The sequence below is a fragment of the Ruditapes philippinarum genome, unplaced genomic scaffold (assembly GCF_026571515.1).
Source record: "Ruditapes philippinarum isolate M1 unplaced genomic scaffold, ASM2657151v2 ctg4648_1_1_1_1, whole genome shotgun sequence".
Classification (NCBI taxonomy): Eukaryota; Metazoa; Mollusca; class Bivalvia; order Venerida; family Veneridae; genus Ruditapes; species Ruditapes philippinarum.
Genome location: NW_026867286.1, coordinates 11,278 through 35,751, shown reverse-complemented (window position 1 = coordinate 35,751; position 24,474 = coordinate 11,278). Strand labels below are relative to the sequence as shown.

The window sequence follows — 24,474 nt, the reverse complement described above, 5'->3', positions numbered from 1 at the left end:
AGTACTTGAATATTCAACTTTAATTCAGGTAAAATGCATTTTTTTTGTTTCTACAACAACAAGACAGCGTGTTTGTTTTCATCAGAAAGTAATTATTGTAAGATGTGTATTCAATGAAGGTGATTTTCATGTTTGTTGAAAATCTGGGTTCATTTAACAAAAGAAATTGCAGTGTTTGATTTTTAATTCTAATTTATTTATCACAAAAATCTGATGCAGATCCACATACTCAAGCATATGGCAACTGTCAACTAAAAGTGGTATACAAATTGTAAAATAAAGCTATCACAATCTTTTGTACATCCTAGTATTCCTTATATATGTACTTAAACTTGTTATCAAATGAAATATAGTTTTTATTGTACATTCTTGTGTTGCAGCGAGTCTCACCCTAACAATGAATTTATAGTACATGTATTTCATTTTTTATAATTTTATAAATGCAGACATAGATGAATGTGACACAAGCCCTTGTAGTGGACCAACTAGTACATGTAATAACTTTGATGGTGGGTTTAGCTGTTCATGCGGGACAGGATATGAATTGAATGGAAACGTTTATGTTGGTATGTTACACTGTTAAAAAGTTATATATTTTTTACCAAAGATCTTTCTAACTTAGGTCAAGTATGACTTGATATTGTGGCATTATTAAACATAGATCATGCTTTCTTGCATATCAGACAGGATTATCTACCGTTTACACCGGTGCTAGAAAACTCTATCTTACACCCCCCATGTAAGACAAGTCGCGTGTTTTAAATGACGTCATTGACGCGAGCCTTTTATGAATGAATTGCGTTCTTAGGATGACGTCACTTAACCGTTATGAATGAAGTTGTAAGTTCATACGCTACTATAAGAAAAAAGTGCGTTATGAGAATATCGGTTTTTGTAATTTCTGTTCTGAAAATAATTGATATGTAATATGCAAGAAAAAGAATCAAACACCGGCTGTCAGTGCAGACGGGAATATCTAGCTCTCGGATAACTGTTTAGCGGAAACTCGTTTTAAAAATATCTGTAACATGATGGAAATTCACTGTATCCCACTGTAACCTTGTGTAACCCTTGTATCCCTGTATCCCTTATCATGTGGGGGTGAAAAATAATTGTGTTTTTGTGCCATATATGAACAGTTATCCTCGAGCTAGATATTCCGGTCTGTACCGGCAGCCAGTGTAAGATTCTTATAAGCTTAGGTGAAGTGTGACTGGATATTGTGGCATTCTTAAACTTAGTACATGCTAGCTTAGGTCAAGTGTGACTGGATATTGTTGCATTATTAAACATCGATCATGTTTAAGCTTAGATCAAGTGTGACTGGATATTGTTGCATTATTAAACATCGATCATGCTAGCTTAGGTCCAGTGTGACTGGATATTGTGGCATTATTAAACAATAGATCATGCTAGCTTAGGTCAAGTGTGACTGGATATTGTGGCATTCTTAAACTTAGATCATGCTAGGTAAGGTCCAGTGTGACTGGATATTGTGGCATTCTTAAACTTAGATCATGCTAGCTTAGGTCAAGTGTGACTGGATATTGTGGCATTATTAAACTTAGATCATGCTAGGTAAGGTCCAGTGTGACTGGATATTGTGGCATTCTTAAACTTAGATCATGCTAGCTTAGGTCAATTTAGACTGGATATTGTGGCATTATTAAACATAGATCATCCTTGCTTGCATTATTAAACATAGGTCATGCTAGCTAAGGTCAAGTGTGACTCTATATTGTGGCATTATAAAACAAAGATCATGCTAGGTAAGGTCCAGTGTGACCGGATATTGTGGCATTATTAAACATAGATCATGCTAGCTTAGGTCCAGTGTGACTGGATATTGTGGCATTGTTAAATATAGATCATGTTAGCTTAGGTCAAGTGTAACTGGATATTGTGGCATTATTAAACATAGATCATGCTAGCTAAGGTCAAGTGTGACTCTATATTGTGGCATTATAAAAACAAAAGATCATGCTAGCTAAGGTCAAGTGTGGACTCTATATTGTGGCATTATAAAACAAAGTTCATGATAGCTTAGGTTCAGTGTGACTGGATATTGTGGGCATTATTAAACTTAGATCATGCTAGCTTAGGTCCAGTGTGACTGCATATTGTGGCATTATTAAACATAGTTCATGATAGCTCAGGTCAAGTGTGACTGGATATTGTGGCATAATTAAACTTAGATCATGCTAGCTAAGGTCCAGTGTGACTGCATATTGTGGCACTATTAAACATAGTTCATGATAGCTTAGGTCAAGTGTGACTGGATATTGTGACATTATTAAACTTAGATCATGCTAGCTTAGGTCCAGTGTGACTGGATATTGTGGCATTATTAAACATAGATCATGCTAGGTAAGGTCAAGTGTGACTGGATATTGTGGCATTATTAAACATAGATCATGCTAGCTTAGGTCAAGTGTGACTGGATATTGTGGCATTATTAAACATAGATAATGCTAGCTTATGTTCAGTGTGACTGTATATTTTAGGCATTATTAAACATAGATCATGCTAGCTTTTGTCAAGTGTGACTGGATATTGTGGCATTATTAAATATAGATCATGCTAGCTTAGGTCCAGTGTGACTGGATATTGTGGCATTATTAAACAATAGATCATGCTAGCTTAGGTCCAGTGTGACTGGATATTGTGGCAATATTAAACATAGATCATGCTAGCTTAGGTCAAGTGTGACTGGATATTGTGGCATTATTAAACATAGATCATGCTAGCTTAGGTCAAGTGTGAATGGATATTTTAGGCATTATTAAACATAGATCATGCTAGCTTTTGTCAAGTGTGACTGGATATTGTGGCATTATTAAATATAGATCATGCTAGCTTAGGTCCAGTGTGACTGGATATTGTGGCATTATCCCAGCAGGCACATCAACGTTGTTTCAACGTTGAATTATGGTCAGATTTCAACGTTGAAATAAGGTTGGATTTATATTCGGATTTGAAAGTTGAAACAACGTTGAAATTTCAACGTTGATACAACGTTGGCACAACGTTGAAGTTTCAATGTCATTTTAACGTTGAAAACCCACCATACTTTAATTTTTGGATATAAAGCAAAGTAACCAAGTTTAACAAAATATCAAGACAATATTAAATACTTCAGACATTTTATTTCAAAAATACAGTTCAAGTGCAGCTTAAATACACTTTAATAGTTTTAACAATTAATCTACAATCTGTTCCAATCTTTTCTTCTAGATCTTTCTGGGTATGTCAAGTGTTTGAGTACTTCTTTGGCTGTCTCTTACTGCTTCTGCAAATAAAAATAAGAAGTTTGTAGTAAAAAGTGACTTGGTCAATCTCAAATTATACATATAATTACTCAACGTAGTGATTTGTTTTTATCTTAAAATGCTTTTCTCTAAGATTTACATCATAAAACAGCATAGAAATTGAAACATAGCCAAGTTTCATATTGACAGCAAATACTGTATATAAGACAACAAAATCTTTTTTAAAAGAAGCTATTTAAAAGTCTCACCTATGATTGGTAAGAAAAACTGCTCCCCGTCAGTTCCTTGCAGCATATTCCCAAGAAATTAACATTCTAGGCTCTAACTAAGACTATTTTATGCAGCATCCTGAAATCAACAAACATGTAAATTTTATATTAATAATGATACAGGAATATTCCGAAAAAAAATATGTTTTAAGACAAGATAAATATCCAGTAGTTGAAAAATTTATACTTTGTATTGTAAAGAAATTCAAATAGATATAAATTAATAAGAATAAATTTCAATTTAACAAACCTGACAGTCCTTTTCATGTTGAATGTATGGTATACAGGCTACAGCTGCAATACTCTAAATTTCAGCTAGGACCAGGATCTAGAATATAAAAAAAAATAATAAAATAGAAATAGATTCATTATTCCCCATAAATTTACGACTATTATTAAACTTTAAAGTTTAACACTCAAATTTTTTATTTAATTTAATAATAATGTATTTTTTTCAAACTAATTAACACTGTATTATATTATCACTAAAATATAAACATAGTTATAAATATATATTGACGAATCGTCTTGGGACGTAAATTATGTGGGCCGAACTACTTTATAGGTTTCAATTTTATAATTGATTAAATTTTAATTAGGATATAGTACAGAAAAATGTTTAATAATATGAAAAATAAATTAAAGAAAGACAAGATTTGTAAAATCATAAATTGCCAAGGACATCAATAACTTCGTGTTTACAAGGCCTACCGATCGAACCCAAATCATTCAAAATTTAGGTCGCGAAAACGTGTCAAATCAACTCAATCATGTGTTTTCATCTCTCATTTATTTCATAAAGTAAATTAAAGTAGAATTTTAAGAATAAATAATAATATTTTAGAAAAAAATCAGTAAACTAAAGTAAAACATTACAGTAATACCTTCGAAAATCCAAATAAATTGCCAATCGTCTTGTTTTCAAATTTTCCAAACAGCGCCACCATTTGCACGAACGATAATCAAAGACGGGAAACAAAATCATAGACCGCAACAATTACTTCCCCTGATCAGCGTTATTTTATAAACGGGGTTTTGACTAATATCAATTTATTAATTAATATTATTCATAAAGAACTAAAAAATAAAACAACAAAACATATTTACTAATATTTAAAGCGTTAATAGAAAGTGAAAAATTATTTCCAACTTTGTTTAAGCGCTAATTTTGAATATACGGAAAAAGATTGTAACGCAAATTTTCCTAACAAAAATCACTTATAATACAGACTAATTCAATAAAAGAATAATAACACAAAATTAGTGGTATAAAAGTTTATATTTTGATTAAACTAAATGTAAAACTTCGACCATAAACAACGTTGAATCAACGTTGTATATACATTGGCAATATATCCGTATGGTCGTCCATAGTTGAATATTGGTTGAACAACGTCACAACCATATTTCAACGTTGTTTCAACGTTGAAACAACGTCGAGTGCCTGCTGGGATTAAACATAGATCATGCTAGCTTAGGTTCAGTGTGACTGGATATTTTAGGCATTATTAAACATAGATCATGCTAGCTTTTGTCAAGTGTGACTGGACATTGTGGCATTATTAAACATAGATCATGCTAGCTTAGGTTCAGTGTGACTGGACATTGTGGCATTATTAAACATAGATCATGCTAGCTTAGGTTCAGTGTGACTGGATATTTTAGGCATTATTAAACATAGATCATGCTAGCTTAGGTCAAGTGTGACTGGACATTGTGGCATTATTAAACATAGATCATGCTCGCTTAGGTTCAGTGTGACTGGATATTTTAGGCATATTTAAACATAGATCATGCTAGCTTTTGTCAAGTGTGACTGGATATTGTGGCATTATTAAATATAGATCATGCTAGCTTAGGTCCAGTGTGACTGGATATTGTGGCATTATTAAACATAGATCATGCTAGCTTAGGTTCAGTGTGACTGGATATTGTGGCATTATTAAACATAGATCATGCTAGCTTAGGTCCAGTGTGACTGGATATTGTGGCATTATTAAACATAGATCATGCTAGCTTAGGTTCAGTGTGACTGGATATTTTAGGCATATTTAAACATAGATCATGCTAGCTTTTGTCAAGTGTGACTGGATATTGTGGCATTATTAAATATAGATCATGCTAGCTAAGGTCCAGTGTGACTGGATATTTTAGGCATATTTAAACATAGATCATGCTAGCTTTTGTCAAGTGTGACTGGATATTGTGGCATTATTAAATATAGATCATGCTAGCTAAGGTCCAGTGTGACTGGATATTGTGGCATTATTAAACATAGATCTAGCTTAGGGAACGTTGGTGGTTCTACTCAGGTGCCCGTTCGTGCCTGAAATAATGCACGGAGGGGCACCTGAGGTCTTCCTCCACCAATAAAGCTGGAATGTCGCGATATGACATATACTGTGTTGATGTGACGTAAAACCCAATTAAAAAAAATAAATAAATAAACATAGATCATGCTAGCTAAAGTCTAGTGTGACTGGATATTGTGGCATTATTAAACTTAGATCATGCTAGCTTAGATCAAGTGTGACCAGATATTGTGGCATTATTAAACTTAGATCATGCTAGCTTAGATCAAGTGTGACTGGATATTGTGGCATTATTAAACTTAGATCATGCTAGCTTAGGTCAAGTGTGATTGGATATTGTGGCATCATTAAACATAGGTCATGCTAGCTTAGGTCAAGTGTGACTGGATATTGTAACATTATTAAACATAGATCATGCTTGCTTGCATTATTAAACTTAGATCATGCTAGCTAAGGTCCAGTGTGACTCTATATTGTGGCATTATAAAACAAAGTTCATGCTAGATAAGGTCCAGTGTGACTGGATATTGTGGCATTATTAAACAAAGTTCATGCTAGCTTAGGTCAACTATGAATGGATATTGTGGTATTATTAAACTTAGATCATGCTAGCTTAGGTCAAGTGTGACTGGATTTTGCGGTATTATTAAACTTAGATCATGCTAGCTTAGGTCAACTATGAATGGATATTGTGGTATTATTAAACTTAGATCATGCTAGCTTAGGTCAAGTGTGACTGGATTTTGCGGTATTATTAAACCTGGATCGGTCAAGTTTGACTGGATATTGTGGTGAAGCAAGATTACGTTCCTTTTACCTTACAGTCCCATGCAGATCTTTATTCCAATAGTTCAGATTGATGTGTCATGAATGAAATGTTCTTTCTATAAAAATGAATTTAAACAAAGTTTTAAGAACTGTTTGAGCATTTCTTTCTATTTCTAAAAATTTAAAAAATGTACATGTCTCTGGTTGGTAAGTAATTACATCAGTTTACATTGTTTATAAAGTGAGTCATCTGATAAGACTATCTTATCAATTAAATTTCACTTCTCACAATGTAATGACACCAAACCTGTATGAAATAAAATATATCTACTAGTATATCTGATACCAAAATAAAAAAAAACAATCTTGCTTAAGAAGTTTATCAATTAATTACAATCAATCAATTTCTTTTTTTTTAATTGTCACTCTAAATTGCATAGCAATTGCCAGTAAATTAAATTTTGTCTGCTGCTGTGTATAGCCTGGGTTCTATGATATCATGTTACTTAATTTCTAAAAATAGTTTAGAAAATGACATTTTTTATTGGATTTTTTAAAATAAATCTTTGACTAACAGTTTTTGAAAAAGTTCATACATTTAGAAAATGACATTTTTTGTTGGATTTTTAATAATAAATCTTTGACAAACAGTTTTGAAAAAGTTCATACATTAAATAGCTGAAAAATCTCATTCATATATGGTATTTAAATTTAAATATTTTCCGATAGAATTAAAGGAACATGATGTCATAGAACCCCGGGCTATACACTAAGACCTGATTCTATGCTGGTGAATGCTGTATACATCAGAGTGTGTACATGAACACTTAGAACTGCTTCTATGCTGGTGGCTGCTGTATACATCAGAGAGTGTCTACATGAACACTAAGACCTGATTCTATGATGGTGGCTGCTGTATACATCAGAGTGTCTACATGAACACTAAAACCTGATTCTATGCTGGTGGCTGCTGTATACATCAGAGTGTCTACATGAACACTAAGACCTGATTCTATGCTGGTGGCTGCTGTATACATCAGAGTGTCTACATGAACACTAAGACCTGATTCTATGCTGGTGGCTGCTGTATACATCAGAGTGTCTACATGAACACTAACACCTTATTATATGCAGCTGACTGCTGTATACATCAGATTGTCTACATGAACACTAAGACCTGATTCTATGCTTGTGTCTGTTGTATACATCAGAGTGTCTACATGAACACTAAGACCTGATTCTATGCAGCTGACTGCTGTATACATCAGAGTGAATACATGAACACTAAGACCTGATTCTATGCTGGTGGCTGCTGTATACATCAGATTATCTACATGAACACTAAGACCTGATTCTATGCTTGTGTCTGTTGTATACATCAGAGTGTCTACATGAACACTAAGACCTGATTCTATGCTGGTGGCTGCTGTATACATCAGAGTGTCTACATGAACACTAAGACCTGATTCTATGCTGGTGGCTGCTGTATACATCAGATTATCTACATGAACACTAAGACCTGATTCTATTCTTGTGTCTGTTGTATACATCAGAGTGTCTACATGAACACTAAGACCTGATTCTATGCTGGTGGCTGCTGTATACATCAGAGTGTCTACATGAACACTAAGACCTGATTCTATGCTGGTGACTGCTGTATACATCAGAGTGTCTACATGAACACTAAAACCTGATTCTATGCTGGTGTCTGCTGTATACATCAGATTGTCTACATGAACACTAAGACCTGATTCTATGCTGGTGGCTGCTGTATACATCAGAGTGTCACATGAACACTTAGACCTGATTCTATGCTTGTGTCTGTTGTATACATCAGAGTGTCTACATGAACACTAAGACCTTATTATATGCAGCTGACTGCTGTATACATCAGAGTGTCTACATGAACACTAAGACCTGATTCTATGCTGGTGACTGCTGTATACACCAGAGTGTCTACATGAACACTAAGACCTGATTCTATGCTTGTGTCTGTTGTATACATCAGAGTGTCTACATGAACACTAAGACCTTATTATATGCAGCTGACTGCTGTATACATCAGAGTGTCTACATGAACACTAAGACCTGATTCTATGCTGATGACTGCTGTATACATCAGAGTGTCTACATGAACACCAAGACCTGATTCTATGCTGGTGGCTGCTGTATACATCAGAGTGTCTACATGAACACTAAGACCTGATTCTATGCTGGTGGCTGCTGTATACATCAGAGTGTCTACATGAACACTAAGACCTTATTATATGCAGCTGACTGCTGTATACATCAGAGTGTCTACATGAACACTAAGACCTGATTCTATGCTGATGACTGCTGTATACATCAGAGTGTCTACATGAACACCAAGACCTGATTCTATGCTGGTGGCTGCTGTATACACCAGAGTGGCTACATGAACACTAAGACCTGATTCTATGCTGGTGTCTGCTGTATACATCAGAGTGTCTACATGAACACTAATACCTGATTCTATGATGGTGGCTGCTTTATACATCAGAGTGTCACATGAACAGTTAGACCTGATTCTATGCTGGTGGCTGCTGTATACACCAGAGTGTTTACATGAACACTAAGACCTGATTCTATGCTGGTGGCTGCTGTATACATCAGAGTGTCTACATGAACACTAAGACCTTATTATATGCAGCTGACTGCTTTATACATCAGAGTGTCTACATGAACACTAAGACCCTATTATATGCAGCTGACTGCTGTATACATCAGGGTGTCTACTTGAACACTAAGACCTGATTCTATGCTGGTGGCTGCTGTATACATCAGATTGTCTACATGAACACTAAGACCTGATTCTATCATCTATGCTGGTGACTGCTGTATACATCAGAGTGTCTACATGAACACTAAGACCTGATTCTATGCTGGTGACTGCTGTATACATCAGAGTGTCTACATGAACACTTAGAACTGCTTCTATGCTGGTGGCTGCTGTATACATCAGAGTGTCTACATGAACACTAAGACCTGATTCTATGCTGGTGGCTGCTGTATACATCAGAGTGTCTACATGAACACTAAGACCTGATTCTATGCTGGTGGCTGCTGTATACATCAGATTATCTACATGAACACTAAGACCTGATTCTATGCTTGTGTCTGTTGTATACATCAGAGTGTCTACATGAACACTAAGACCTGATTCTATGCTTGTGTCTGCTGTATACATCAGAGTGTCTACATGAACACTAAGACCTGATTCTATGCTGGTGGTTGCTGTATACATCAGAGTGTCTACATGAACACTAAGACCTGATTCTATGCTGGTGACTGCTGTATACATCAGAGTGTCTACATGAACACTAAGACCTGATTCTATGCTGGTGTCTGCTGTATACATCAGATTGTCTACATGAACACCAATACCTGATTCTATGCTGGTGGCTGCTGTATACATCAGAGTGTCTACATGAACACTTAGACCTGATTCTATGCTTGTGTCTGTTGTATACATCAGAGTGTCTACATGAACACTAAGACTTTATTATATGCAGCTGACTGCTGTATACATCAGAGTGTCTACATGAACACTAAGACCTGATTCTATGCTGGTGACTGCTGTATACATCAGAGTGTCTACATGAACACCAATACCTGATTCTATGCTGGTGGCTGCTGTATACACCAGAGTGGCTACATGAACACTAAGACCTGATTCTATGCTGGTGTCTGCTGTATACATCAGAGTGTCTACATGAACACTAAGACCTGATTCTATGCTGGTGGCTGCTTTATACATCAGAGTGTCACATGAACACTAAGACCTGATTCTATGCTGGTGGCTGCTGTATACATCAGAGTGTCTACATGAACACTAAGACCTTATTATATGCAGCTGACTGCTTTATACATCAGAGTGTCTACATGAACACTAAGACCCTATTATATGCAGCTGACTGCTGTATACATCAGGGTGTCTACTTGAACACTAAGACCTGATTCTATGCTGGTGGCTGCTGTATACATCAGATTGTCTACATGAACACTAAGACCTGATTCTATCATCTATGCTGGTGACTGCTGTATACATCAGAGTGTCTACATGAACACTAAGACCTGATTCTATGCTGGTGACTGCTGTATACATCAGAGTGTCTACATGAACACTTAGAACTGCTTCTATGCTGGTGGCTGCTGTATACATCTGAGTGTCTACATGAACACCAAGACCTGATTCTATGCTGGTGGCTGCTGTATACATCAGATTATCTACATGAACACTAAGACCTGATTCTATGCTTGTGTCTGTTGTATACATCAGAGTGTCTACATGAACACTAAGACCTGATTCTATGCTGGTGGCTGCTGTATACATCAGAGTGTCTACATGAACACTAAGACCTGATTCTATGCTGGTGGTTTCTGTATACATCAGAGTGTCTACATGAACACTAAGACCTGATTCTATGCTGGTGACTGCTGTATACATCAGAGTGTCTACATGAACACTAAGACCTGATTCTATGCTGGTGTCTGCTGTATACATCAGATTGTCTACATGAACACCAATACCTGATTCTATGCTGGTGGCTGCTGTATACATCAGAGTGTCTACATGAACACTTAGACCTGATTCTATGCTTGTGTCTGTTGTATACATCAGAGTGTCTACATGAACACTAAGACTTTATTATATGCAGCTGACTGCTGTATACATCAGAGTGTCTGCATGAACACTAAGACCTGATTCTATGCTGGTGACTGCTGTATACATCAGAGTGTCTACATGAACACCAATACCTGATTCTATGCTGGTGGCTGCTGTATACACCAGAGTGGCTACATGAACACTAAGACCTGATTCTATGCTGGTGTCTGCTGTATACATCAGAGTGTCTATATGAACACTAAGACCTGATTCTATGCTGGTGGCTGCTTTATACATCAGAGTGTCACATGAACAGTTAGACCTGATTCTATGCTGGTGGCTGCTGTATACACCAGAGTGTCTACATGAACACTAAGACCTGATTCTATGCTGGTGTCTGCTGTATACATTAGAGTGTCTACATGAACACTAAGACCTTATTATATGCAGCTGACTGCTCTATACATCAGAGTGTCTGCATGAACACTAAGACCCTATTATATGCAGCTGACTGCTGTATACATCAGGGTGTCTACTTGAACACTAAGACCTGATTCTATGCTGGTGGCTGCTGTATACATCAGAATGTCTACATGAACACTAAGGCCTGATTCTATGCTGGTGACTGCTGTATACATCAGAGTGTCTACATGAACACTAAAACCTGATTCTATGCTGGTGTCTGCTGTATACATCAGATTGTCTACATGAACACTAAGACCTGATTCTATGCTTGTGTCTGTGGTATACATCAGAGTGTCTACATGAACACTAAGACCTTTTTATATGCAGCTGACTGCTGTATACATCAGAGTGTCTACATGAACACTAAGACCTGATTCTATGCTGGTGACTGCTGTATACATCAGAGTGTCTACATGAACACCAATACCTGATTCTATGCTGGTGGCCGCTGTATACACCAGAGTGGCTACATGAACACTAAGACCTGATTCTATGCTGGTGGCTGCTGTATACATCAGAGTGTCTACATGAACACTAAGACCTGATTATATGCAGCTGACTGCTTTATACATCAGAGTGTCTACATGAACACTAAGACCCTATTATATGCAGCTGACTGCTGAATACATCAGGGTGTCTACTTGAACACTAAGACCTGATTCTATGCTGGTGGCTGCTGTATACATCAGAGTGTCTACATGAACACTAAGACCTGATTCTATCATCTATGCTGGTGACTGCTGTATACATCAGAGTGTCTACATGAACACTAAGACCTGATTCTATGCTGGTGACTGCTGTATACATCAGAGTGTCTACATGAACACTTAGAACTGCTTCTATGCTGGTGGCTGCTGTATACATCAGAGTGTCTACATGAACACTAAGACCTGATTCTATGCTGGTGACTGCTGTATACATCAGAGTGTCTACATGAACACTAAGACCTGATTCTATGCTGGTGGCTGCTGTATACATCAGAGTGTCTACATGAACACTAAGACTTGATTCTATGCTGGTGGCTGCTGTAAACATCAGAGGGTCTACATGAACACTAAGACCTGATTCTATGCTGGTGGCTGCTGTATATACACCAGAGTGTCTACATGAACACTAAGACCTGATTCTATGCTGGTTGCTGCTGTATACATCAGTGTGTCTACATGAACGCTAAAACCTGATTCTATGCTGGTTGCTACTGTATACATCAGAGTGTCTACATGAACACTAAGACCTGATTCTATGCTGGTGACTGCTGTATACATCAGAGTGTCTACATGAACACTAAGACCTGATTCTATGCTGGTGGCTGCTGTATACATCAGAGTGTCTACATGAACACTAAGACCTGATTCTATGCTGGTGGCTGCTGTATACATCAGAGTGTCTACATGAACACTAAGACCTGGTTCTATGCTGGTGACTGCTGTATACATCAGGGTGTCTACTTGAACACTAAGACCTGATTCTATGCTGATTGCCCAATTGGTTTACTTTCAGAATTTTCATATTGAAATATTGCATAATAACAATTATTGATTCAAACATTATCACAGATGGGCATAAATTTCATATACATAACTGAGTAAAACATAGAGTCAAAAGTATCAGAAGATTGAAATAAGATTCCGACTAATTTGAATATCTTACAATCTTAAGATTGTAAAACTCCGGAATTTTAAACCCAAATACTTTCCACATATTTGTAATCATGTACATCTTGTAGAAATGAAATACATACAGAACGCCCTAAATAGCAAAAGTTTATATAAGAGTATATTTTAGACGTTAGTAACAAGTGTTCCTACTCTCTAGCTCTCATGTAGGTGGAATAAAACAGTGTAACATAAAAATGGTGAAATTTTAAATTTAGAAATTTTAGAATATTTGATATGCACCAATATACACAATAATTATGATAACGGTCTTCAAGTGGTCAATTTCTACACATCTAACTCCCTACTATGATGAAAAGTCAATAATCCAATGTTCTTTCTTAATTAAATGAAGGTAAACCTATGAAGTAAAAAAAAAAGTAAAAAAAATCATGCGAAAAGAAATAAAAATCTTGTTTATAAGATCAATGATATTAGTAAATATATTGAAGAGCATTAATTTTATTTCAGATGTTGATGAATGTAGCGATGGTTCTCATTGTTGTGATGGTCCAACACATTAGTATCGGAGACTACTCCTGTGGTTGTGCTGGATCTGGTTATGAAGTTCATGAAAATGGTTGTACATGTGTAGGCAAGTCATTTATGTTGGATTTTATGTCGACTTTCCAGCTTTACTGATGGAGGAAGTGTTCAGGTGCCCCTTCTTGCATTATTTCAGACAAGAATGAGCACATGAGTAGAATCACTGACCAACCAAATGTACGCTGGATAGCTTCCTCTGATGAAAGAATCCAATGGCCATGGTGAAGTCGAACCCACAGTGGTGATTGGCAAATTGTTTGAAATCAACGACTTTAACCACTTGACTGGGGCTGCTATAGAAGGGCTAAATTGAAAAAGATCTTTCCCATTTATAGACTTTGAAAATTTTATTTTATGCAGCATATTATCTTGCACCATAATTGGGATTAAAAAGACAAACAAAGGAAAAAATCAAATGAGACTTTGCTTGTCACAGTTTTGAGTTATCTTCCCTTGAAAATTATTCTTAAGAAGAAAAATAGTTGCATTCCTTTAAATTTTGAAGTACTCAGTTATGGTCAGATTTTTTGCGGAAAAAGTTTTTTGTTTAAATTAAACAGGAAAGAATTTCAATTAATTAACTTTGATGTTGATTTTAATAGGCAGGTAATTGTACTTCTTTTAAAGGCATTGGTCCTTGATAGAACCAACAAAATCACAATTTAATTTTGATTAGGTTCCGGTTCCGCTTTCGAGTAAAAAGTAAACAATCTTTCTATGATGTAAAAAAGGCCAAGTAAATCACTTATACGCTGGATAGAAAGCAGAAATACCGACAAAATGATGTATAAAGCTACGTAAGGTGAATGCTGATATGACTTTTTGAAATATTTATGAAAATTTATCGAAAATTTCGAGTGTCTGGTGTTTAACGTATAACGTTAAGTGGGTGGGATATCTCAGGTAAAAAATTTACCTGTACACATCACCTGATTAAAAATTCGTCACGCTTGATCGAACTTTAGCTATGAAAAGTACTGTTTAGTTAAAAAGCAGTTATGTAACATAATTATAATATACATATATCATTGAAAATGAGCTCGCGGACAAAGCGAGGGCTTTCATCAACAAACAGTGAAGGAGAATGTACTAGCGCTTTAGACTCAACAGTCTTTAAAGATTCAGATTTTTCGCCAATTGACGAAAAAAAGAAGAAGGAAAAACAAAAGCAGAAAAACAAAAAACAATGGCTGATTTTATGGAAACATCTAATAAACAAGATCTTCTAGGTAATAAATCCGTAGAAAAAATGTTAGACACGATAAATGAAAAATTGTCAAATGTAATTACAAAAAGTGATATTTCTTTAATAAGACAGGTTGTCATTGACACCGTAAATGAAATGAAAGAGCAGTTTCTCAGCTCACTCGTAAAGCGTTTGGAAATACTTGAGGGGAGTGTCCATGACCAGGCGTCTGAAACAGATCAACTTAAAAAAGATTTGAAAAACAAACAAAATGAATTAGATGAAATAAAGGACAAAATGCAATGTATTCGTGATAGGGTCAGACGAGAAACTGAAACAAATGACAGGGTTTTAAATGACCTAGAGCAGTACAGCCGCAGAAACAACATTAGAATATATGGTGTTCCTGGCGATTCAGAAAAACAGTCCTCTCAGGAAACAACTACAAAGGTCGTGTCCCTTTTGAACGAAAAACTTTCAATGTCAATAACAGAAGAGAACATTGATATAGCACACAGGCTAGGGCAGTACAAAGGGAAAGATCGACCTGTTATTGTAAAGTTTGTACGAAGACAAGTTAAAAATGAAGTTTTCGAAAAAATAAAGAGATTGAAAACAACAAATATTTTCATAAACCATGATCTCACGTGGTTGAATCAACAGGTGCTATCTTCTCTTCGCCTTAAAGATACAAATGCAGTAAAAAAATGCTGGTGTACGGATGGAAAGATTTTTGCGACATTCATGGACGACCAAAATGGAATAAAACGATTTAAGACAAAAGAAATCAAGTTTGTCGATTTTGATTACTGGTTGAACCTTCCGTGGCCAGGAAAAGGAAATCCCAAATAGACTATTTAGAGATAAAACATGATAATATGGACAGCCTTTGACTTTAAATTGTTTTCTCCCTAAATAAACAGTTATACGGAATATGAAAATGCTAAAACTTAAGTTACAATGATTTTAAAATAACAAATGTCTACATATACTTGACATTTAGCAAAAAAATTTGTTTGCTTTTGCTTTTGTTGTTTATTTATTCAATCTTTTTTAGGTATAGTCTCTGTAATGATCTTGTCTTTTTTACCAAGACATTACCCTAGAGATATTTTCATGCATATCTTTGTGTTTAGCGTGACTTATAATAATAAATAATAATAATAATAACAATAATAAAAGCAATAATATTAATAAAAAGCAATATAATCAATAAAATAATCACAAAGATAGATTTTTTTTAGTATGTTTAAACATGTTTTTTTGTTGTTGTTTTTTTTTAATCTCTCTGTAATGATCTTTTCTGTTTCGTTTTGTTTTTCGCTTTTTCGCAAAGACATTACTTTGAGGTTCTTTTTCAATATAACTTTAATTTAGTGATACACTATTCATTGTGCTTTAAAAAATTTTGTTTTTGTTTTTTCTCCATCACTCTATTCATGCAGCACATAATAAATGCATAAATACTTAGAAGTCAGTTTTATAAAAGTGCATATTATGCCTTAAAGTTATATCTCTGCAAGAATCAACACTTAGCATTTACTGTATGCTTAAATATATATGATGCCCAAAATTAATATCTATTGGTTTGAACTGTTCTCTTTTTTTTTTTCTCACAATGAAACTTTTTTATGCATTTTTCTGTATATTTTTTTTTTACTCAAAGTAAATTGTCTACCATTTTTCTTTTTATGTTTTTTATTTTTCTAAGAAATAAATGTAAGCTTTTAAGAAAATATCAGACGCTTATATCTTAATTTTAGCTCGATTTTTCAAATTACTTTTTTTATTTAAGCTATATTTATTTAAACTGAATTATTCTGGTTAAAAGAAGACAGTGTCTTTCAAGCACTTGTTTATATATAGAAGAAAAAGAAGAATAGTCCAGCCATCTGGGTTCATTTTACTCTCACATTTTTGCATTTATACAAAATGAAAAATATATCCAGTCTATAAGTGATTTATTTATTTAAATATTCGAAAATGAAACACAAACACAATATCAAATTACTAATAATTCTTTTAATAAGTCTACGTGAAAAGAAACTTAATCACATATACACAGATGAAAAACTTTTGAATTATACGAAAAAACTATTGGTTGGATAATTTGGCCGCTCGAGACAAGACAGATTTGACCATGTCGAGTCTTGTGAGAAAAAATTCCGACGACCGAAGGGAGGCAGTATTTTCTACAAACTGTACACAACTCGACAAAACTGTACGCAACTGTACACAAATAAAAATTGCGTAATTGACTTCATTTTTAACATTTCTATTGTTTTTGTACTTCTAATATTAACGGCAACCTACATGTATATACCACTGGTTACATACTACCGCAAGCATCGGTACCATTAACGACGAACAATAAAACCACTCACCAATGATTAGACCAAGAGATGAATGGTTCCACAATTCGAGTTAATGTTAAACAGCAACAGCAAAGGCTGTACAATGCAAGGCAAGGCAATGCAAGGCAATAAAGCAAGGCTAGTTAGGAATTGCCGAGTACTAAGGGCAAAACCTATTAACGAGTCAACACAATTACTGTTAGACCGTATAATAATTAGAAGTACCGTGTGAGCATTTAAAATTTAACCTACAAGGTCAAGGTTCCTATCTTTAGGCGATTAGACCAGCCCAAAAAACAAGGTGACCCTAACCAGCTAAAATATTCGAAAAACATGAATTGCGAATACATTAAATTGCGAGGCCTGCCTACCCCTCAATCGACAGAATTTTTTCCGCTTTAGAGCGACAAAGAATAAATTGAGTCAATGGCCAAATGTGGCCAACAGTGATTAAACTCATCAACAATTACAATCGCATTACTATATGCGTCCAAGGAAAATATAATATGGAGAATGTTATTTCAGTTTAAAATGTCAACAATGTTCATCAAAATCTCTGACATGAAGACTTAGCAACAATTATAGCATAACAGTTTATACCACTAACACCGCGCTACAAGTCCTGCACTTCCGAATTTACAGTTATCTTTAACACATATCTGGCACGTTTTATTTTAACCATATTTAACACATTATTATTATAACTAACTTCACACGTCGATAACATCCTTGTGTGTATTTGCGGCTCCATAGTCTGAGATGTAGTGGCATATTCTCCCATAATTATTTTCCTTGGAAGTCCACAAAAACATGTCTATAACAACAGCCTGCAAAGTATAAAAAGTCACAGCAGTATCTACATCCAAATAAACAATGACAAACACACGCTTATATACAGTTTACCAAAATATGTTTCACCTGTGACGTCACCTTTATGATCGCTATGATAACTCAAAAAATGACAGTTATTTATAATTAAGCAAATGGGGTGTGGCGGGCGGGTAAATGTTTTAAACCAGTCAATCTGTACTTCAGACGTGTAAAGAGTGAGTTTCTGCACGGGTTTTGCCTTATATATACCATACCGGGTACACGTTATGCTCGAGTAAGAAAAAAACTATCGAGCGTAACCAGGTAAATTGTGTATCAACAAAATATAGCAGACGATTAATAAAGCTGACGGGGCAGTATAGCAGACGACTAATATTTACAGCAGACGATGTTTTCTAAATAAAATAAATGAAATTATTTTAATATTAAAATAATTTGTATTATTTAAATATTCGAAAATGAAACACAAACACAATATCAAATTACTAATAATTCTTTTAATAAGTCTACGTGAAAAGAAACTTAATCACATATACACAGATGAAAAACTTTTGAATTATACGAAAAACTATTGGTTGGATAATTTGGCCGCTCGAGACAAGACAGATTTGACCATGTCGAGTCTTGTGAGAAAAAATTCCGACGACCGAAGGGAGGCAGTATTTTCTACAAACTGTACACAACTGTACACAACTCGACAAAAACTGTACGCAACTGTACACAAATAAAAATTGCGTAATTGACTTCATTTTTAACATTTCTATTGTTTTTTGTACTTCTAATATTAACGGCAACCTACATGTATATACCACTGGTAACATACTACCGCAAGCATCGGTACCATTAACGACGAACAATAAAACCACTCACCAATGATTAGACCAAGAGATGAATGGTTCCACAATCCGAGTTAATGTTAAACAGCAACAGCAAAGGCTGTACAATGCAAGGCAAGGCAATGCAAGGCAATAAAGCAAGGCTAGTTAGGAATTGCCGAGTACTAAGGGCAAAACCTATTAACGAGTCAACACAATTACTGTTAGACCGTATAATAATTAGAAAGTACCGTGTGAGCATTTAAAATTTAACCTACAAGGTCAAGGTTCCTATCTTTAGGCGATTAGACCAGCCCAAAAACAAGGTGACCCTAACCAGCTAAAATATTCGAAAAACATGAATTGCGAATACATTAAATTGCGAGGCCTGCCTACCCCTCAATCGACAGAATTTTTTCCGCCACAATGAATTCAACGAATTTATCACCCAAAAATTCCATTATAGATTTTTTAGCATAGCATCTCTTAAATAGTCAAGATAGAACTCTAGACCAACTAAATTTAAATGGACACCGTCCTCACGATAAAACGCCGTTTCAATGTCAATATCTGGTTTGACAATATCAAACTTACTTAAGGAACTAACTATGTGTCGACCTAAACGATTTACTCTTTTACGTTTAAGATTCATAGACTTGTTATCAAATTTCCCCCACACTCTTCTGGGTAAAATATCAATCCAAATAATGCAAGCGGACGGAAATGCGTCGTGAAGGTAAGATACTTCATCCTGTATTGTCCCTTTAATATCATAGGCATGAGAGTGAACTAAATCATTACCACCTAAATGAATAAGTATTAACGATGGAGCAGGTGATAGGAGAACCTTAGCTTCAATTTCCCGTCTTAGTGTGGACCATCGCAGACCTCGAACCCCTAGCCATGCAATTGTTTGTCCTGGTAGTCTCAAATTTTTCTTCCCAGTTTGTATTGCATGATTGCCTGCCCAGTACGGGATCGAGTCCCCGATGACCCAGATGTCTAAATATAGAATAAACATGTCATGAAATCAAAATACAAACTGCCCGAAATAGCTTATGAAAAGTTATTTTTTTATCAAATGATATATATATATATATATATATTTATCTAATGTACAATTTGTAACAATCGCTATTCCATCTACCGGCTTTCATTATAGCTTTTGCAGGAACGCCCATAATGGCGAGATCAGTAGCTCTGCCAATTCTAAAACTATGAGTTTTGTGACAACATCCAAATGACAAGCGGGCTCTTAAAACGCATTTCGACAAAACTGCTGAAAATTGAGTTCTCGTTACTGGTGAACTATCGTTATGAATGAATAGAGGGCCCTGTGTTTTAGGTCGCATAGAAAGGAAATTAGATAAGGCATTTACTGGACATAAATTGTCCATTTCTTTAGGCAATTTTAGATATACCGGAACACCGGTTTTATTATTTTTTGAATGACGGAGACAAATAAGCACCTTGCTATTATCTATAATTGATATGTCCGAATTCCATAGTACTTTTGGAACGACCAGCTCACTTATGCGAAATAAACCAAAATATGCGAATATAAATAATGTGGTAAATAATCTAGTCTCGTAAGCATTGTAGCAACATAATGGTAACATGTCACATAAAATTTTCAAAACCTGTTTTGTTATCGGAGCCCGATTATCATGTGATTTACGAGATTTTTTGCAACCTTCAAGCAGTTTGCTAACCATGAATATTTTTGATATATCGTAAAATTCAGAAAGTTTATGAAAATAATTCAAGCCGGCAACATATGTGGTTATAGTTTTTGAAGCCATGCCCCTCTCAAAACAATACAAAATAAAAAAGACAATATTCTGAATTGAAATTGGCCATTGTAATGACAGATTATATTCGGATAGAATATCCGAAAAGCGTTCAACGCTGTATCGTATGTTTATCTAGTATTTGGCGCTAATCCACCTTGTAACAATGTTCGAGCTCTAAATCGAAGACGCTCCAGAGGAATTCTGGGACTGGGTGAGGTTGCTGATCTGCTTCCGGAGCTAATTCTCTGATTTTTTTCAACTGAAAACGTGACAATGCATCACAAATTACATTATAACGACCTGGGACATGAACTGCTTTCAATAAAATATTAAGTTTCATACAATGCAATACAAGAAGTCTTACAAGACACATTACTGTTTCAGACCTAGACGAAGCCTTATTCAAAATGTCTACCACTGCCATGTTATCGCAGTTAAATCTTATTTTTTATTTTTATCAATTTAGAACCAAAAATAAATATTGCCACAACAATTGGAATAACTCCAAAACAGTGATATCGGCCGTAAGACCGCGTGAGTGCCAATCGTCTGGCCATTTCCCTTGGCACCAATGACCTTGAAAGTAAATTCCGAAACCACAATTGACACCACCCGCGCTGTCCGAAAATAATTCTACATCTTCGTTTGAAACCCAAAATTTGTCATGAAACACAGACACGCCATTATATTTCTTTAAAAATATAAGCCATATGTTCAAGTCCCGTCGAACCTCTTTCTTTAATCGTACGCGGTGATACGACTTTGTTAGCCCACAAATTGAATTAATTAAACGTCTAATGAAAGGGCGACCAATAACAATAGCTCTACAACAAAAATGGAGTGAACCAATTAAAGATTGTAATTTTTTAAGAGTTGATTTCGAGTGTGATAACACCTCAAAAATTTTTTCTTTGATCTCCTCTATTTTTTCTGACGGAATTCTGATTGTCATTTGGTTTGTGTCAAGCTCTAAACCTAAAAAGACTAAAACTTCAGTCGGGCCTTCAGTTTTTTCCGATGCTAAAGGCACTCCAAGCTCTGTCATTGTGTTATGAAAGATATTTAACGCCTGATTGCATGATTCTGACGTTTTGTCACCCCCCAAAAAATCATCTAAATAATGTATCAATTTAGCTGACGTAAATTTCGATTTCACACTATATTCTAAAAATCTTGAAAATCGTTCAAAAGTAATACAGCTGACTGAAGCACCGAAAGGGAGCACCTTGTCAAAATAATATTTATTATCAAAACAAAAACTAAGTAGCTCAAAATCATTCGGGGAAATTGGTATTAAACGGTATGCGCTCTTGATATCTGATTTAAACAATTTGCAATGTTGACCTAATTCTTGAATCGTTTTAACTGCTTCATCAAAACTTGTGTATTGTACTGAACATAAACTTGGATCAATGAAGTCAGTAACAGATTTACCGGAGGGATATGATAAATGATGGATCATCCTGAATTCCCCCGGTGTTTTCTTTGGTACTAAACCGATCGGCGACACAATTAAATTTGGAAGAGGGCGTTCGTCGAAAGGGCCAGCAACTCTACCTGCATTTCTCTCTTTTTCTATTTGCTCTTTAATTAAATCAGGCCTTAATAGAGATGACCGTAAATTTTTTGACTCACGTGCAACACGTGGCCCTGTGTATTGAATTGGAAAGCCATTGATAAAAACGTCTAATAAGAATTTTGCTTCTTTCTCATTATATCCTTTTAAATAGAGCTTTAAAGCCTCAACGTTTACAGGAGATTTTGCCAAAGCGAATGAGTTAACATTAGTGTCAGAAAATGAAATGACCGGACTTTTATTTATTTTACTTTTTGTAATAGCCCCGTCCACTTTTAGCCCGTTGTGGCTGAAAATGTCTGCTCCGAGAGTTTTGAAATGACGACTGAGATTGACCGCTCGTCAAGCTTTGTTTTGTTTGAAGAATTTGAAGTTTGACAGTTGATTGCTGGGTGGGGAGCAAAACACGTGGCACAAACATGGGAAAAACGGCAATTCGGCCAAGAACATTTTCCCGCATTAAAGTCATTACACGTAAACCTGTAAGGATTAGATTGGTCACGTAAAACTGGTCTGACTTGTACACAGCGCCACCATAACTCATTGTTTATTTTCGACCATGATTGAGGAGCAATAGCCTGTCTTAGACGAAATTGCTCGTCGTAAGTCCTCCATGAAAGACCACCCTGGCGCGAGGCACAATCTCTGATATTAAACATTTAATGCAAAATTTCATAGATTTTGTCAGCGTGTGATGATAAATAAATGGACGCATATATAATAAATGCGTTTGTCCATTTCTCAATGCAATTGATCTGCTCTTTACATTCTTTTTGAGCGGATTCTATGTGACCTTCACTATCTAACTTAAACACCGTCCCTTTACAAAATTCTGAAAGCTCGACTGCCCCTTTCAATAATAACATCAAATTTACATATTCACCTCTACAAATTTTTTGTTTAAGAGATGTTGGCACGTGCGCCGCCAAATCATCATCGGCTAAACGTATTCCAGGCAAAACATTTAAAATATCGTTGGAATGATTTGCAGTAGAACTATCTAAACCCACAGATTGTAACATATTGCCACACCCCGTAGAAACATTATTTGCAGCAGAACCAACGTTATCGGTCAAATTTTGTGGAATAATATTCGAAGCCCTTATTATCTGCTCAAAATCTACTACGTTTGACTCACCAGCGTTCGTTTGCGACACCCTCTCGTCAACAAAATCTTCCAACGGGACCTCTGCCGTTCGTTTCCTCCCTCTGTTTGAAGGTTGTTGGCTCCTTGTTGCGCTACTTGCTGGCTCGGGCTGCCTGGCGGTGTTGTTCCGCGACAGTCTTTGTGGACGTACGCATCCGCGGCCACGTGGCATAATTTGGCAATGTAGATAGCAGATAAATGTTTTAAACCAGTCAATCTGTACTGCAGACGTGTAAAGAGTGAGTTTCTGCACGGGTTTTGCCTTATATATACCATACCGGGTACACGTTATGCTCGAGTAAGAAAAAACTATCGAGCGTAACCAGGTAAATTGTGTATCAACAAAATATAGCAGACGATTAATAAAGCTGACGGGGCAGTATAGCAGACGACTAATATTTACAGCAGACGATGTTTTCTAAATAAAATAAATGAAATTATTTTAATATTAAAATAATTTGTATTATTTTTCTCAAGTGTTATACTGGGAACAATTGTCCTTTCTGTGTTTATTTTGTATATATGTGTGTGTGTGTCTGTAACTGTTTATGTATGTATGAATGATTTATTGATTTGTTTGTGCTTTGTTCACATTACCTTCCTTGAAGCATGTATTTTTTCTTTTTCAAATATACGTTTTAGATGAATTCAAGTAGCCTAAATATCCTATCTTTGAATTGTAGAGGTCTTAACGGTTCAAAAAAGAGAATTGAGTTATTTAGATTTTTGAAGCAGAAAAATTGCAGTATTTACTGTCTACAAGATACACACTTAACGTTAAATATGAATAAAAATATATACTGTGAATGGAATAGTGAATGTTTCCTGAGCCAAGGGACATCCAATTCACGGGGAGTTGCA

At 35.5% G+C, this 24,474-nt stretch overlaps 3 protein-coding genes and 1 long non-coding RNA gene across 6 annotated transcripts in view; 2 read left to right on the top strand and 2 right to left on the bottom strand.

Moving 5' to 3' along the window:
* LOC132735518 (fibulin-1-like) overlaps positions 1–24,474 on the top strand; it is a 38,617-nt gene that overhangs the window by 7,087 nt on the left and 7,056 nt on the right. For 2 of the 3 annotated variants that reach the window (XM_060722474.1, XM_060722477.1), the window contains exon 2: positions 13,837–13,960. In XM_060722474.1, coding sequence (XP_060578457.1) covers positions 13,837–13,960 — 124 coding nt within the window. Of the gene's footprint in view, positions 1–439; positions 567–13,836; positions 13,961–24,474 lie in introns of those variants that run through there. The other variant, XM_060722475.1, reaches the window with a different exon arrangement.
* LOC132735521 (uncharacterized) lies at positions 2,681–4,667 on the bottom strand. Its single transcript, XR_009626462.1, has 4 exons — positions 4,423–4,667; positions 3,789–3,866; positions 3,518–3,617; positions 2,681–3,289 (listed from the first exon to the last, which is right to left on the bottom strand). It is a non-coding gene; the product is annotated as an uncharacterized LOC132735521 (long non-coding RNA).
* LOC132735517 (uncharacterized) lies at positions 14,587–17,621 on the top strand. The gene has a single exon (XM_060722473.1). It carries the CDS (start codon positions 15,098–15,100, stop codon positions 15,947–15,949), a length of 852 nt encoding a protein of 283 aa, XP_060578456.1. The 5' UTR covers positions 14,587–15,097; the 3' UTR covers positions 15,950–17,621.
* Positions 17,881–24,078, bottom strand: LOC132735519 (uncharacterized). Its single transcript, XM_060722478.1, has 2 exons — positions 23,605–24,078; positions 17,881–20,099 (listed from the first exon to the last, which is right to left on the bottom strand). Exons 1-2 carry the CDS (start codon positions 23,783–23,785, stop codon positions 19,558–19,560), a joined length of 723 nt encoding a protein of 240 aa, XP_060578461.1. The 5' UTR covers positions 23,786–24,078; the 3' UTR covers positions 17,881–19,557.

Excerpts from the sequence above, each read along its gene's own strand:
- LOC132735517 (XM_060722473.1), top strand. The coding sequence starts at position 15,098 with ATGGCTGATTTTATGGAAACATCTAATAAACAAGATCTTCTAGGTAAT.
- LOC132735519 (XM_060722478.1), bottom strand. The coding sequence starts at position 23,785 with ATGCCACGTGGCCGCGGATGCGTACGTCCACAAAGACTGTCGCGGAAC. Across the intron at positions 20,100-23,604 it reads GGTGTCGCAAACGAACGCTG|ACATCTGGGTCATCGGGGAC; the intron begins GTGAGTCAAACG and ends TTCTATATTTAG.